The sequence below is a fragment of the Uranotaenia lowii genome, chromosome 2 (genome assembly GCF_029784155.1).
Source record: "Uranotaenia lowii strain MFRU-FL chromosome 2, ASM2978415v1, whole genome shotgun sequence".
Classification (NCBI taxonomy): domain Eukaryota; kingdom Metazoa; phylum Arthropoda; class Insecta; order Diptera; family Culicidae; genus Uranotaenia; species Uranotaenia lowii.
The window spans coordinates 431950809-431968528 of record NC_073692.1 but is presented as its reverse complement, the minus strand read 5'-3'; the positions used below and the strand labels follow the sequence as shown (position 1 = coordinate 431968528).

Sequence of the window (17720 nt, the reverse complement as noted above, 5' to 3'; positions counted from 1 at the left end):
AGTTTTACACTTCCGGTGGAAACTTCCGGATGCTTCCCACAGGTAGTAACATCCGAAATTTTCGGACATTCAAGTCACTCATCATAGAATGACGGACACAATTTAACGCTGACAATGGTGGACATCCTATTTTGGTAATTTTTCCAGATAAGTGACTAAATTTTGCAGCATCTTCGATCTGTTCCGGTTCGAAATGAACTCGCTAAGTGCTTTCAGTTCAACAAACACATAGAGAGTTAAATTTTTAATTAATTAGGTCGAATTAAGTTTTGTTTTATCCCTCACCAAAGGAAAAAAGGGATTAGTTTGGAGTTCGCTGTTCAAACTCCGTTTTGAACCATCGCAAGGATGAAACAGGGAAACCAACATTAACCCTTTAATGCATGGCATAACTTTTTTTAAACAAGAAGAGCGGTTATTCATTCAATGGAATAATAACATTTTAATTCGAATAACACAACTGAACAGGTTTGAATTAGTTATTTTGAGTGGTATACAAGTTATTTCCCATCAAATTGAAAAAAGATTTTAGAAATTCTTAATTCATTTCATTACGATTTTGCAAATTAAAAGTGCCGCCGACCTTCCAAGCCATAGGTCATGAGATCGAATCCTGGTCACGGCATACATAATAAACTTTCTGTGGGTCAGTGGTTTTAGCATTTGTAAGATGCTAACCATCTTATCCTTGAAAGATGTATGCCTTAGAGTTAAGTAAATTAGTTCTCTTCAAAGAAACACGAAGTTTCACTGATATCCTATATGCGTGTGTTCGTTTTAAAAAAAATCCAAGCTTCTGATAATCACTTTAGACACATCTATCAAAGATGGTCCTAACGAGAGAGTAGGCGGTGCTCGTAGAAGGTGGCCGTAGTTTTTTGACAGCGAAATTCGTGAAGAAATTAATGAGAAACTAAAATCCAAGCTAAGTACTTTAAACCCGTGGATTTTCAATGATATAAGTGCAAACCGGCCACAGTGAGGTCATTTTTCAAGCGGTTACGACTTGAAACTGTGAAATCCAATTCAAGAAAACCTTCATATTTACATTCACATGTCCTGACGGGACAAACCGATAAGTACCATATTCTTTACTTAAAAAGTAGTGTTTGTAATTAAAATACAAAATCAAACACCTAATCTATGAAAATCTGTAAAATAACTGTTTTAGTGATCACGTTTTGAAATTATCATTATTAAGTACCTAGTTTTAACAGTTACGAAGAAGGTAAGGTTTAAAAGTCAGAATTCATTTGTTAGGTAATTTTAATCAAGAAAATCGAAATGTTAACAGAACATCATTCGCAATGCTCTTATGTTTTATGACGAACTGAAATGACTTCATGAAAAGAGATTTCTCAAAAAAAGGGTATATGTGAAAACCCTTGAAAGTATGCAACTTTTGATTTGTATTTTCGTACGTTCAGAAAACCCAATTTTTGATATTTGTTGTGTTCCATGATTCTCGATCCCTTAGATAGGTTTTTTTTATCAATACTCTTAACTTAAGAAAGGAACTTGTTACAGAATTTCATCAATTTTTAAATTTACAAAACAAATTTACAAAAATCAAACAGCTTCCACATTTTATCTATATATATAAAAATGAATTTGTGTCTGTCTGTCTGTCTGTCTGTTCCTTATAGACTCAGAAACTACTGAACCGATTTACGTGAAACTTGGCAGGTGGAAGTATTGGAGGCCGGGGAAGGTTCCTATTATGGTTTGGGACCCCTCCCTCTAACAGGAAAGGGGGGAGGGGCCTCCCAAACAAAAGACAATTTTTTGCATAACTCGAGAACCAATCAAGTAAATGGTATCAAATTTGGCATGGGGTGGTATTTGGGAACGGGAAATATTTCAATGAATGTAAGGTACCCCTCCCCCCTCTCAGTGGGATGATAGGAAGGGGGGAGGGGGGCTACCTTACCATTTTTCATATAACTCGAAAACTAATCAAGATATTGGAACCAAATTTGGCATGGGAAGATATTTTGATACGAGTAATATTTCAATGATTATTTTGGACCCCTCCCTCTTTGCAGTTGAAAGGGGGGGGGGCTCTTTCATATTTTTTTACATAACTCAAAAACTAACAAAGCAAATGGAACCAAATTTGACATGGGAAGGTATTTGGATACGAAAAATATTTGAGACCCCTCCCTCTTTACAGTAGGGAAATATAAAGAGGGAGGGGCCCTCTTTTAATTTTTACATAACTCAAATTCTTATCAAGCAAATGGAACCAAATTTGGCATGGGCGGATATATGGGAACGTGATATGTTCTAATGATTGTTTGAGACTTCTTCCTTCTTCCAGCGGAGAGAAAGGAGGGAGGAAGGGATGGATGTTCCATACAATTTTATTGCATAACTCGAAAACTATAACAGCAAATGGAACCAAATTTGGCATGGATCGATATTTGGGTACGAGAAATGCTTCTTTGATTATTTGGTATTCCTCAATCCTTCAAAAAGGTGGATGAAAAGGAGGAGAAGAGATTTCCCTTACAATTTTCATTATAACTGGAGATCTGGTCGAGCAAATTTGAACCATATTTGGCATGTGAGGGTGTTTGGATGCGAGAAATGTTTCTATTATAAATAGAAGCCCCACTTTTTTCAGCGGAAAGGGGGACTACCATACATTTTTTTGCATAACTTGAAAATTAATAGAGCAAATGAAATAAAATTTGTTATCAAAAATTTTTTGAGTACAAAAAATACTTTTATGAATATTAAGTTCTCACCCCTCCATTCAATGGGGAGAACGGAAGGAGGATTGTACTTCCTTTCAAGTTTATGCATAACTCAAGAATTTACATCGCAAATAAAACAAAATTTGGCATGAGATGGGATTGCAGTAGGATGATAGAATTGGAAATATAGGAAGGGAAGAGGAAAGCTTACATTTAACTTTTTCTTACAAAATCTGAGAAATGGACAAAACTTAACTTGGAAAATCATTTTGGTATGATTCTATGATTATCTGACACACCATCCTCCTTTCAGTGAGTAGGTACATAGGAGGAGGGAGGTGAACCCAAAACAATTTTTTTATGCATAAGTTCTCAATTTATGCTAACGAAGCCAACAAATGGAAACAAATATGGCATGGAAAGGTACTTGGTAACGAGATATGTTTCTACAATTGTTATAGACCCTTACGCTTGAGGAGAAAAAAGGAAGGGGTTCCATATATTGTTAAGTATTTTTTTTTTAATTTGTTAGCTCACACAACAATAAGGAAATGTCGGTTTAAAGTATCAATGAAAAAACTTTATGAAATTGCAGAATATCACATTGGTAATGTTATTTTCTTTTATAAGCTTATGCTTGATTGTCAATTATTCCATTTTTTTTTTAGAAAACAATTGATTTGAGAAAAAGTGTTCATATTTGGATAAAGATGACCGATAAGATCGTTGCCTACCACAGAATTTGTAAAAGTTGTTCGTTGAGTAGTAACATAGAAACATCATCATCAATCAACTGTTAAACTTCCAAATTTCTCAAGAAATCATCAGGAGTGTAGGATAACAATGATTGTTTATAAAGATCTTCACACTAGTCAAAAGTGTCTCCTGATCATATCCTTTTACCCGTCTCCAAAAAATTGTTTGCTAGGATACAGAGGTTACCTCGATCCTAATGCCCAACTCGGTTCTTTCATCCTTTTTCTCTCTATTCCAATCTATATATTGACTACAAGGACGTGGCCAGCGCCGTTATTGATGTTAACAAAAAGAAAGCATCAGTTTTGTACAATGAGAATGAGTTGTTAATCTAGGATTGGTTGATCTTCTGAAAAAGATCCATACCCAAGATCGATTCAGCTGAATGGTTCCAGGATCGATCCAGCTAAAAAATCGAAGCAAAAGGATCGATCGATATTTGTGAGGAGTGCTGAAGTAAAAAGTAAAAAACGACAGGGGAGCTTATACATTTGAATATCAAAGTATGAGTCATAAAAAAAATCTTTTCAAATTTTTGGTTGTCTTTATTACAGAGAAAAAAAATTTAAAACGTTTTTTTTTATTACTCATACTTTGATTTTCAAATTCAACATCAGAATGTTTGACTTATCATGACTTTGGTTGAGTAATATATAACATATCAAAAGAAGTTAAGCTTGTTTTGAAAAGACAACGGATTTTTAAGTACGCTGGTGTTGTTACCATCAATTCAGCCACAGGCCAAGTACAAGATCTCATGCCAAATTTGGGCATGGATTACGGGAAGGGCTCGCTCAACGAGCCTGAAGTTTGTATGGGATTTTAAGACACTATGACAAATAGTTCATCCGAAGACTGCATTTCGATAAGAGTTAAGATAAAAAAGTTATTAGGCTTCAAACATGGGAAAACTTTTTAAAGAATGGTATTCATCACTGTTAATAAGTCGGGGCGGTCGAACATATTGACGCCTCATAAATGGTGATGAATACCACACTTAAAAAAGATTTTTGAAGTCTAATAACATCTTTATCTTAACTCTAATTGAAATGCAGTCTTTGGATGAAATATTTGTCATAATTTGGACTTTGAGAAAAACCGTATTCAAAAGAAATCGATCAAAGAGAACCACAGTTATTGATGAAAAACTGGTTTTTCATGTTTCTCCCGAAAAAAATGTTTAAAAATCCCATACAAACTTCAGGTTGATTGAGCGACTCCTTCCTATGATCAGATCCAGCCCAAATTTGGCATGAGACCTTGTAATAGGCCTAGGATTAATTTGAGCTTGCAGCGCATAACTTTTTCAAAAGTTTGGTCATTTGGGGCACTCTAGTGTTCAGCCATTATCTGTGAGGCTCAACTGCAATTCTTAAAGCATCTTAATTCAAATGCTGAACAGCCTTCTACCGAGTGTCGAGAATGATACTCATAAGTTTCGATAAGAAGTTAAATCTTGAGCTGAGTAAAGTGTCATAGAATATTAACGTCTAATTCAAGGCTTTCAGGTGACCGTTCTATGGAACTTTCTTTCACTTGAGCATTTGATAAAAGTTCTAGTTAAAAAAACGCTATCCTTTTAGCCGTGCTCGATCATATTGGCACCGGAACACGATTTCGGAACTTGAATTAGAACTCGCGACGTTTGATTTAGTAAGAACTTAAAAACGACAACTCTTTATTTTTCGGTTTGATTGGGGGTTTATTACAGCGATCTTAATAGCACGGCGGATTGGTTTGGACTGTGTCTACACTTGTGTTGTACCAAAAGTGGCGAATGGTGGAACAGAATACAAATCAATAAAATTTCACACATCTACATTTTGTGAATATGAAATGAGAAAAGAGCATAATTTTTACTCTGTGTGCATATTTCTCCCTGTACTGAACAGAGCATAAGCTCTTTTAGATTGCTTTCGGGTTGGTCTAAATTCCCGTCAAAAGATGTCAATATCTTTCCCTACCACTACTATTGAGCGCACGGTGAGTTTACACTCAAACATGCCGCCCGCCTTGAAATATCATTTCAAAACAAAACTCCTAACGGTACTTATTTACATGTACAGTTTGTTGCTTTAGTTCATTTTGCAATTCTGTTTTGATAACTGTTTCGTTCTTAATACTATCGAGTTTGTATGTGTACGTGCCGTACGAAGACGGCCAAATTATTGTGTAGTGTAGTGTCGTATGACTTGTTGTTGCGGGTAAAAATAAACTGTTTCTGCTGGGCTGGAGATGCTCGAACCATTCGCAGGGTATTAGCTGCTGTGTACCGCTGATTGGCTACTTCTAAGGACCAGGAGTTGACAAGGTGAGTATCACATGTATCGTCTTCTACGAAGTTTTGCTAAAAAGGCCCTTTAAGCATGTATATTGGCTTTCTTTCTGATAACGACCACGTTGAGTGATGACGATTGTTATTCCGGTTTCTTTTTAGCACCTCTTCTCTTCCCGTTGGATCAATGAAACCAACTAAGTGTCGGTTCTCCGATGCGATCTGGGCTGGTCGCTAGTTTCCAGCTTACTTCGAGACGTGGTGAAATTACACGATTTGCTCAGGAGTTCGAAAACTTGCTAGATGGAGGCGAAATGTGTGCGCATTGCCAGGTGAGTACGACAAATATCATTTGTGTACGTGCGACGAGCTGCAATTGTAATTTTCATCATCTTTGTAGACCCGGCGCTGAGTGGAACGATGAATTGATCGCTGATTTCGGATGCTTCGAATAGCTGGTAAACACTCGCTATGGATTCTACTGGCATGTTTCGTCTAATCTGGACGCTTGACGAACTTGGCCAGCCTGTGGCGGACCAAAAACTATCTTAGTTGCTTCAAATCTGTCGGTGGAATGGGTATGCTGATAAAGCGATTCCTCGCGCTGGTGTGCCTTTCCCGGATTGTAGTTAGCCTCCAGCTGTGATGAACGAAGTTGACTATCGTCGATGGACCCAGATCCCTCTCTGTTGCGTCGGGTGACTCGAGTAGTGTGAGGCGCAGTTGCAGAATTGACTTCACACTCCTTAATGGTCGCAGGGCTCCTGACCGGTATGATGAGTAACCATGTAGACCTAAGTCTGCCCAACCAGGGACTGGCAGTGTAGAGTTGCTCAAAACCTTGGTGATGTTCGCTGACGTAAGAAGCTAGATTAGCAGCACTCGGAGCTAGGCAGAGGGACACGGGCAGGGGATGGCCTGCAGGTGACTGTGTCGTGTGGCTTGAGTGGTATACAGCTGACGGCATGTCGCTGCAGTGCTGCGTACGGCGCTCAGATATGACCGGCACGTGAACCTCGACTTGGTCTCAAGAACGTTCGATGTTTGCCACAGTTCGACCAGTGTGACGACCAATGAAATTACCTGAGTGTGAGGGAAGTGCTTAACATTTGAAAGAATGTTTAATAAATATGAAACTTCCCTGGATGCGGAGGCGCTGGGCCTCCGCACGCGCTCCAAAGACCTCTGAACCCTCTGCTCGAATGATGACACCCTTCAAAGCGGTAAGGGTTAGTGGGTGAGAATAACTTGATTGGCAAAATCCCTTTGGCTATGATTAGGAGGTTGGGATGACTCGTTCTTAACGATGACGTAATGTCGTTCAGGCAACAATGTAGTTGAATCGATAGGACCTTTCAAAACTTTTAATATTTGATCCCTCAAAGGTTACGGACTCTTTCTATGGTTTGAATTGGATTAGAGTGCGAACTTCAACTGATATGCTAGGGTAGTTCGAGCGATGCGAAGGACACATCTTAATACGATAGAAAATAGTAATATTCTTCAATCGATATGCTACTTCAAGCGATTTGAAAAAACTTGACACTATATGGCTTAGATTCTTCAAAGAATATGATTTGGGATGAAAATTACTTAAGCGGACTTCAATCAAAAACGTATTCCATCGGAGCCTTCATGCTCTCATGCGAACTGTATCGCACAGTGAATCTTAACACGATACGAGAATAGCTTCAACTTTTGTTTGATTTCTTAACTACGATTTGACTTAAAGGGAACACGATTTGTTGAAGGATCAACGACGTCTACCTAGCATTCTGTTTAATCCAAATATTCGTGTTGTGTTCTCTTTCTTCAACATTTTTCTCAATGAATTCTCAACTCAAACTAATTAATTCTGACATAGCATATCTGACGCAAACCGACTCATTCTTGGGTAGGGCAACGAAAAAACGTTCCGCTTCATTTCTAACTGTGTGTTCTTGGAAAAACTTTTCGTATACCAATTCTTCATTGGAGTAGATGGCCGTAACCCGACATGTTTTTGGCATCTAGAACCACGTGAGCTACTTCTGCTAGTGCTTGTAGAACAGGGTAAGGAAGGAGAAACTTTTTGCGGAGATTCGACTACTCGACCTGACACAATCCAACCAAAAACAGAATTATGAATCGTGGGACCATTCTTCGTGACTTTTCTTCCTTTGTTCTTCAACAATTCCAAGTAGTACTCGGCGCCAATGACAACATCGATCCGCTTTGACTCGTAGAAGTAAGGATCGGCTAGCAAAGCGGAATCTGGGAGTGACAAGGACGGAGGATCAAACGATGTCGATGGTAAATGTGGGGTAAGTTTAGGCAACACGAAGAACTGTATGGTTTCTTGGAATTTGGAGATTTTTGGTGCACGTGGGCAGACTTCAGCATGTATGGTCTTCGTTGACAGTGACTCAGACGACCCAATACCCTGGACTGACATAAACGTTGGTGATTCTTCGATCTTCAGCTTTCTCGAGAACTCTTCTGTCATCAGACAATGCTGCGAACAAGAGTCTAACAGGGCTCTAGCTATCAAAGCGTTGCCGTAGCGGTCTTTAATCTTGATAAGAGCGGTAGGAAGCAGAGTATTCGATGCAGGCTTAACAGTTAGTGCTACGTAGCTTTGGCTTGTGCTTGGCATAGGTGAATTGATTTGTGTGGTTGTGTTTGGTGAATTGTGTGTTGCATTTTGTGATTGAGTGTGTGTTTCCGTAACTATTGGAATGGTTTGTTGTCTTTGCTGTTGATAGGCTTGCTGTGGAATAATATGGGTGCTTTCTTGATAAGGTTGTGCGTTTGACAGTTGACTGAGTCTCGGATTCGACGGATTTGGAACGGAGGATCGCGTAGCATGCAACATAGTGTGATGCTTTTGTTGACACAACCGACAACTGCTACGAGTGCAGTTCGTCGCAAAATGACCAGGCTGCAGGCAATTTCTACAGACTCGACTTCGATTGGCGGCTTCAACACGTTCTGATATCTTCAATCGAAGGAATCTCTGGCAGTGAAACGGTGAATGCCACGTTTCACTACAAAATGGACACTGGTTTGAGGACTTAAATGTCGTGTAGCTCGCTGATTGGGCTCTTGGCTGATGATGATCTGGTATGTTGTAGCGGGGTTCTTTCGTCGGGGCAACTGACTGTAGAACGGAGCAGTAATTGCGCAGAAACTTCTTCATGTCCTCGTATTTTGGCACCTCCTTACTGTTGTGTTGAGTTTCCCAGTTTCTCAGAGAGACAGGGTCTAGTCGCGTGTGCAGCATGTGCGCTAGAATGGTGCTCCAGCCATCAGTGTCTTCGCCGACCTTCTGCAGCATCATCAGATTCTTTTCGAATTCAGATATGAGATTGTTGATGCTCTCGTACCCCTCTTTTCTGATCGGTTCTAGTGAAAACAGTGCGTCTAAGTACGCCTTCACTATCAGCTTTTTGTTTTCATATCGTTCTGTCAGAATCTCCCAGGCGACAGTGTAATTGACGTCTGACAGCTCAATAGAGAGAACTTCTTCGAGTGCCTCGCCGCTTAAAGATGATCTGAGGTATGAGAACTTCTCCATGGGTGCAAGTTGTCCGTTGTTATGGATTAAACTTTGAAAACTGTCGCGGAACGAGACCCACTCGCGAAGTTTTCCACTGAAACTGGGCAATCGGATTTCTGGCAGCTTAACTCTCGACACCATGGAGGCATGGCCTTGGCTGTGTGAAGAATCGTCTACGTTCGGAGCTCGCTCGGGTTTGTTTTGAAGTTTTGATAGTGCACCCTTCAACTGGAAGAAACGTTCTTGGAAACTCAGCAGCAGCATGTCGTTTTCTTCCTCACGTTGGGCTTCAGCTTCATCTTTAGCATCGCCGTAGATCTCCTTGGCCTTCTTCTCTTCGCTTTCATACACAATCATCTCGATTTTACTTCGCACTTCATGGAATTCACTGTACACAGGTTCTATGGCCTCAAGCCTAGAACTTATCTGACACTCATCTCGTTCTGGATTGTAATTCTGCACGAATCGTTCAACACTGTCCATTAGAAGCACTATTTGCCGTTCTCTTTTCTGCAACAACTTCAACTGAACATTTTTCGCCATTCTGATTGGAAATTCTTACAACTTCTACCTTTAATTCAAGCACTCTGATGCTTCAGAGCTGAAAAGGCAGCAATTCAACCCGAAGAGGGGCAAATGTAGAAAACAATTTCCAAATTTCCGAACAATCTGACACCCTTGGATCCAATTTGTCCAAAACTGACGAAATTCTGACTCAAATGCTGACGTAGGCGAATTACTTGTTGAAGTTCAGGAGTTTATTTTCAAATTCTGACAAAATATCGAACGATTTTCGATTTCTGACAAATCAGACACCCTTGAACCCGATTCGTATAATACAGAATTACTAATAACTGACTCAGGCTTCCAATTTCTGACAAAATCAAACTTGTACCTTCAGACAAGTTCTTGAACTGACACGTTGTTTCTGACACAGGCTTAATTTCTGATTGTTTTTCCGACGATATGCAAACTGACTTGATTTCTGACAAGTTTCAGACAAGATTTCCGACAATCTTCAATTAATGATTCCGACACAAGCTTATTTTCTGATACAGAATTAATTCTGACAAGTTTCAGAAACGATTTCCAAAACAAACTTAATTTCTGATTCAGACTTAATTCTGACAAGTTTCAAACAAGATTTCCAACTATATTCACTTAAGAATTCCGACACAAACTGATTCAGACTTAATTCTGACAAGATTTCCGACTCAAACTTAATTTTCTGACAATTCAGACTTGATACTGACAAGATTTCCAACTCAATCTTAAATTCTTCAGCAAACTTGTATTTTTCCGACAAATTCCAACACCTTGGACCCAATCCGTCCAGTATCGAATTATTCTGACCAAAATATCTGACTTGCACCTTCTGTGCTTCTGACTTGCACCTTAATGTGCTCTGACATGCAGCTTACGTGCTTCTGACATGAATATTTGCACTTTAATTTGATCAACTCAACGTTCCATCCGATCGCGACGCGAATTTCGAGACTAGCAACCCGATATTGACAGCAGCGAGTGGGCACAACCAGTGTAAAATGCAAAGTAAAAAGGCCAATAGAATACCAAGACCAATTTTTAGTTACGGACAAGGCACACACTTCATGCAACTGAAAGACCAAATCACTCTTCAATTCTTTATTCAATAAGCCCTTTTTTTTGGCCGCATGCATCAAGCCATTAAATACTTCCTGCTTAATAAGTTCCAAAAAACTGCTCCTTCAGACGTTGCGTTGTTTGCTGGTTGTAAAATCAGCTGTCCTCTGCTGTGCTGCTGTCCTCTGCTTCGTTGATCAGCTGTCCTAGGTATCGGCTTCACTTCTCTGGTATGCTTCAGGTAAACGGTGGGCAATTGTTCCGAGATCGCGATGGCTGACACTGGAGTCTGGTGCACTTAATTGCATCCAAGCCAAGCGTAGTTAGCGTCCTAAGCGATGCACTTTTATTGTCTTCAACAACAATCACTTCAGTCCAGCACAGCGATGGCGAATTCGTGAGTGCAAAATGGTTCACACTTTCGCTGCTGAGCGAGCGGCGGTCTTCACTTAATGTCCGATTTTTATTGTTCCGGAACCACTTTTCCGGACGGTCATCCGGTTCGAAGGACCAAATGTTTTGGGACCGGAACACGATTTCGGAACTTGAATTAGAACTCGCGACGTTTGATTTAGTAAGAACTTAAAAACGACAACTCTTTATTTTTCGGTTTGATTGGGGGTTTATTACAGCGATCTTAATAGCACGGCGGATTGGTTTGGACTGTGTCTACACTTGTGTTGTACCAAAAGTGGCGAATGGTGGAACAGAATACAAATCAATAAAATTTCACACATCTACATTTTGTGAATATGAAATGAGAAAAGAGCATAATTTTTACTCTGTGTGCATATTTCTCCCTGTACTGAACAGAGCATAAGCTCTTTTAGATTGCTTTCGGGTTGGTCTAAATTCCCGTCAAAAGATGTCAATATCTTTCCCTACCACTACTATTGAGCGCACGGTGAGTTTACACTCAAACAGCTTGCAAGCACAAATAATGAAAAGCAAGCTTCATGATGGTGCAGGTATTAAATCTCAAAATCTCTGGAATAATAAAAAAAACTTCAAAAGGTCGAAAGATCGGATCGAAAATAAAGAAGCGATAAAAAAAATGGGAAATTTGAGTTCAAAAGATCGATCTCGCAAAGATCGATCGAAGGAGGATCAATTCTATGCTAATCCCAAGCATCATTAGTTTGCCCTTTGATCGAAATTGATGGCCTCGGTCAATCAAATTTCGAAAAGATTTTTCAAAATACACTGGATTCTTTTTTTCAAACGATTATCGTTAACTTGAGCTGTACGTGTACATCAGGGTGGTAATGGATGTTTGGGAAAATTTTCATGTTAGAAATTTTGAAAACCGACCATATACGTTATGTAGATTGCCCAAAAACTGATCTGTGCAAAATTTGAGCTCAATCAGATTTGATTTAGAGGTGCTTCAAAGCTTAAAGTTTTGGTGTTCGAACCTCAAAAATCAACAAAGTGGAAACCAAAGAAAATCGTAAAAGCCGACATTTTCAAAAATGCTAAATGACTTAAAAATGCATAAAACGTTGAAATCTGTTGGTACTTGCGAAAAAAATTATTTTTTTGGCAAACATCGACTTCTGAATTTTTCAATCATGTAAAGGGGGACCAAAGGAAATCTGAAGAATCTAAATTTTAATTTTGATGCCAAATGACTCAAAAATGCATGGTTTTGTCTCTAATAATCTACTTCTCTGACAGTCCCAGAAAGTCAATTTTTTGCCAACATTTTTTTTCGAGATAACACCAGATCTCGACATTTTATGCATTTCTAAGTCATTTGGCATCAAAATTAAAATTTCGATTTTTCAGATATCCTATGGTCCCCCCTCAACACATTGCGGACCAAATACGAGATATCTCGCTTTTTCGCTTGACGCGAGTGCGATTCACTGAGAAGCATAACTCAAACGTGATCAAGAAACTTAACTTACATAATTGTGTAAATCACTTTCGATAACTTAAAGATATATAATTTTTGTAATTTGTCCATTCATTTCTGAGATAGAGAATGCTACATTTTGGTGTTTAAAGGCTTAGATTTCTTCGCAGTCCTTAATTCTAAAGCAGATTTTTGAGAATTTTTTTTAGAGATAACACCAAATTTCGACGTTTTATGCATTTTTAAGTCATTTGGCATCAAAATTAATTCCGATTTTTCCGATTTCCTTTGGCCACCCCCTTAGATGATCGTCTAGTGACCATTGCGGTCTAAAATTATGTCGAGAAGTTACGTGTATTTCCTATTTTTGTAAATATTTAAGCGGCGAAGACTTTGACTTTGTGCAGTAAACAATATTTCCTTGAAAAATTGTACCATCTACAATCCGTTTGTATAAGTAATCCAAGTTAACTATACGTCTTATTGAACGATTCACGTCAAAAAAAGGTAACGTTGACCGATGTAAATTCAGGCTGTGTACCTATACTTTACCAAAATAAATTACCAGAAGTTAAATGAATTTCCTAAAACAACTACTATGGAACTAATTCCATAGTTTGCAATACTTTGAATATCTTTAAATTGTTCCAAATTATTAAGCTGTTAAATGTTTCGACGAAAGAAACCTTCGTTCTACGCTTCATCACTAAATGAATGGCACAAGTTCAAAGAAAACCACGCGCCTCCATTAAGAATGAATGTAAATATCAGCTCTAATCATAGCAAACAATGAAAAGCATTCCCGGTCTCTCTTTTGATTGATGTATTGAGGAATTGCGTCTTCGTCGTCTTTGCGGAAAAACACAACAGCAGACGGAATAAGGATATCCGTCCTTCGAAGCTGCTGCTGAGCTTCCCCCATCATTGCCACAATCGAGGTCGATCGTTGACTCGAGATAATGCAATGATTGGGGGGGGGGAAAACTAGTATCAGGGGGTTTCGATTTGCTTACATTTGGTTTGTTGGTTGGCTATTTAGATAGAAACAAAGAGCTTACATTTCACTGTTGATCGCGTCAACGGTGGTGAACGGCTGTTTGGCACTTTTCTCTATGGGGGTCGGCTGAACCACATCCGGGAGGCTGATGCTGTCTTCGACGATCAGTTTGGCGCTGCTGCTGTTTTCCACGATCAATGGCGACGAATCCTTTCGGCGATGGTCAATAACGTCACCGTTATCGATCGCAATAGAAGGCTGGGTAGGTGGATCGGCGTCATTTTTTTCATTTTCTTCTAATTTGTGCGACGGCTTATCTTTGTCACTTAGGTCACTTGGCTCACTACTGTGATCATATTGAAACTCGATTAGTTTGTTGGGTGATGGATTTGTGGTGATGATCATGGAAGACGGAACACGAACGCCACTTTTATCACTAGTAAATGCATGTTGTTGATCCTGATTACTAACACTGAGCAACACATTCACACTATTCTGGATGTTATTCACAAGCGAATCGAGGGTGTTTTTGGTGGGTGAAAATTCCGCATGCATTTGTTCATCATTATTTTTCGCAACGACTTGCTCATAATTTTCTGCTTCTAAAATTAACGCGTTCGGGAGAGATTCGGTGCTAGCACTGGTGCTGCTTAGACCACTACTGGCCCCACTATCGCAAAGGTGATTGCATAAATCTAAATCCTGAGGCGGATTTCCTTCGATAATGAGCTGTTCACTAAACACTACTCGCTTTTTTGGGCTTGTTCGAGGTTCACTTTGATGCTGAGGGTTGATTAGGGCGGCTTTGAGAGGCGATTCTTCTTTTTTTGGGTGCAGGATCGGTTCTTCAAATGCAACGGCTTTATCAGGGCCATCCAGGGGGGATGTGACGGGTGATGATGAGGTGGACAATAAGGATTCCGTCGCCTCGTAGAAGATATCTCGATCGTCGCTAATATCATCCCGAGGAGCATCTTGTTTTACTTGCACTATTATCGGTTGGTTGGTCGTGGTTTGCGGATTACGATTTGGCGTAACTGAACGTCTACTGCTGGTTTGGTTGATGTTGGGTTTACTTGGCTGCTGACCCATTTCCCCGATGGAAGTATTGTCTCTGTTAGTTACGGGATCACTACTGCCGGTCCAATCGTGAGGAACATCCTCTTTAATCTCGTGAGAAGCAACTGATGAATGGAGCTCAGCAGTTGGGAGGACAGTATTTTCTGGTACAGAAACACCGCCATTGATGTCGTTTAATAATTCATCAACAGTGTCGTCATCGTTTGGTGTTGTCTGCGTGTACGACGGGGCCGATGATGTCACGGATTGTGCCGGCGGCGTCGCAGTTTGATCCTGATTCGCGACACTCACACATTCATTCTCGGTCTTGTCGTTCGAGGGCTTGTTATTAGTCGGCGGATTTCCCACGAGGCTAATTTTAACCTCGTGATCTTCAACGTTACGGCTGACATTATTGACGTCACACGCCACCATAGGAGATGGCCACGGATGATTCTCGATAAAATTGACATTTTCGTTGTCGCTTCCCACCGTTTTCACATCATTAGAATTATTATGTTCGTTTCGATTTACTTTACTATCAGTTGGTTGTACATTTTTCACAGTCTTGGCTATCGCGGGCGAGTTTATGATGGGGCCGCTGACTTTCTCGAGGTCTTCTTTGCCGTTAAGTTCTGGCTTCAACGACAGGTGGTGGTTACCTTTGCTTGCTTGTGGCTTCTGCCCTTGGTGTTGATTGTTACCTTTGCCACTTTGCTGCTGCTGCTGCTGCTGCTGCTGATAGCGTCTTTTGTTTTTTCCTTTCGCCATGGCACATTCGAACGGGATCGCGTTTTGATTGTCACTAGCTGATTTCTCTGATTTCGGACAGTACGTTTCCTCTCGTACTTGAAGCTGCTGTGACAAACATGTATCCTCTCGGCTTTCGTCCTCATTGGCGTTGCCTTGTTCGCACCACTCCTCAGCACCCTCTTGATCCACAAATTCGATTACACCGCGGCCTGTGCCGTCGTCCTCGACGTCGAACGAACGACCGTTCGCGCGGATTATATCACTCGGACTGCCGCCGAAAATGCTAGTCGCGGTTGGCGGTGAACTCGGATTATTTTTAACGTTTCCATTCGACGCCGCCGTTGGCCCGTCATTTCCACCGCACTCGGAAACATCACGTTCCGTAGTTTGTTTTACCACCTCTGCTAGAATGCAGCCATCTTGATCGCTCGAACTCGCGGCCGGCTGAGGAGGAAGAAGGGTTGTTGCAGCCGAGGGTGTTGCTATGTTACTTGAATCACACGCGCCACGCACCGCATCCTTCGATGCATCGTTGTTGCAGCCACCGGAATGCTGCGATTGGTTTTGCTTTTGTTTTGATTTTTGCGATTTGGAACGTTTGAAAAAGCTAAACATTGCACTGACTTTGTTGGGACGTTTTGCGGGAAGTTTTTTTTTTCGGTAACTTAAAATTTCAATAACCGCAAACACTACTTAGTTTCACACGATCGGGTCACGACGCAGGAAGCGAGGTTCATTTTCTTGGCAACGAACGGGTCGGGTCGGCTTTTACCAGCAAACTGATGATCGAGTCGGCCTGAGTCGAGGACAAAATTGTCACTTTCATAGATAGGTAGATAGTTTCTTTCACTCGCAGCCAGCCTCTCATCGCGACACATAACGCATGATGCAAATCTTATGTTTTAGTATTTTTTGCGACCGAAAGCATAGCATAAGCACTCATTAAATGCGTGTTGCGGCTTCCCGGCGAAGACGGTGGATTTTTTCGTGTGCGTGGGAGAAAAATGTACCAATTACAAATGGATCAAAAGTTACTAAACCTGTGATTCTTCATCATTGTCATTCTATAAGTGGGTTTATCAAAAAAATTGAGTAAAAACGAGTGCCCATCGAAAAGGTTTACAATTTTATAGATTGAATGAAGCTTTTGTCAGACTCCATTTTAAATTACAAAATATAAAAACTGAAAACTACTGAAGTCTTCTTTATAAATAAGCAGTTTTCCTGTATTTTTTTCAACATTATTTGGGATGCAGTAAAAATCCTTCAAGGCGCGAAAACGATACAGGCTTAAAGTATTTTCTAACAACTGAAACCTCAATACAGAAATCTCATGAAAACCTTGCTTTGAAAGTAAATGAGTTCGAACGTGTTTTATTTGAAGTCCAATCATGTGTGTGAACGATGATTCAATTGTTTGCATCGTACAAATTGAAATAAAATGTACATTACAAAATTGTGTGAAATAAGATTATGTATAAAAAACCTAAAAAACATTTCAGAATGTAACGATAGGTTAGAATAGGAAATCTCTTCAATATTTGGTTATCCAAAAGAAATGAATGAGCCAATCAAAAAAAAAAAATCAAACACAAAATCGAGAAAAAACTCAACACAATTCAAAAGAAAAAAAGTAGATAACCAACCGGCTGAGGCAATAGAAAACCATCTACAAATTCGTTGAAAGACGTGAGTGTGTGAGAAATTATTCTGAAGCGTGGCCTCTGGCTTAAGCCAGATAACCTGTGCTGGCCGAAATAGATACGCCGAACGGCTAATCCGGCATCATATGAAAAATCGTTCCTTCAGTGTTATATCTTGGTGGGTGAACTATGTTGAATTTTATAAAAAAAAAATTGGCTCTCCGAAGTAGGTAGTTAAAAAATATTGGATGAAACTTGTTTTAAAAAAAATCTTCTGGGAAGTGCGATTTCAATGTTTTATGATACCCAGCTTAAGCATACAGTTTTCATTTGTTAACCTCTTTAGACGGTCAAAAATCTTTTGAATGATCATAGACAAACAAAAAAAAACAGATTTCAAAACATGAGGGGGACTGGAGTATCGGAAGACAGACCTATCATCATTAAATATTTATAGCGTTTGATTTGCGAATAAGAAAAAAAACATAAATATCTTCGTTTCGGTAAGCAAATATTATGTAGTTTTTGTTCAAAGATGGG

The 17720-nt window shown here is 39.8% G+C and overlaps 1 protein-coding gene across 3 annotated transcripts in view; it reads right to left on the bottom strand.

Annotated features, from left to right (window-relative positions):
- The window catches only part of LOC129745170 (restin homolog), a 39497-nt gene that overhangs the window by 11427 nt on the left and 10350 nt on the right, over window positions 1-17720 (bottom strand). For all 3 annotated transcript variants that reach the window (XM_055738086.1, XM_055738085.1, XM_055738084.1), the window contains exon 2: window positions 13787-16333. In XM_055738086.1, the coding sequence (XP_055594061.1) occupies window positions 13787-16152 (2366 nt within the window). In that variant the 5' untranslated portion in view covers window positions 16153-16333. The remainder of the gene's footprint in view (window positions 1-13786; window positions 16334-17720) is intronic.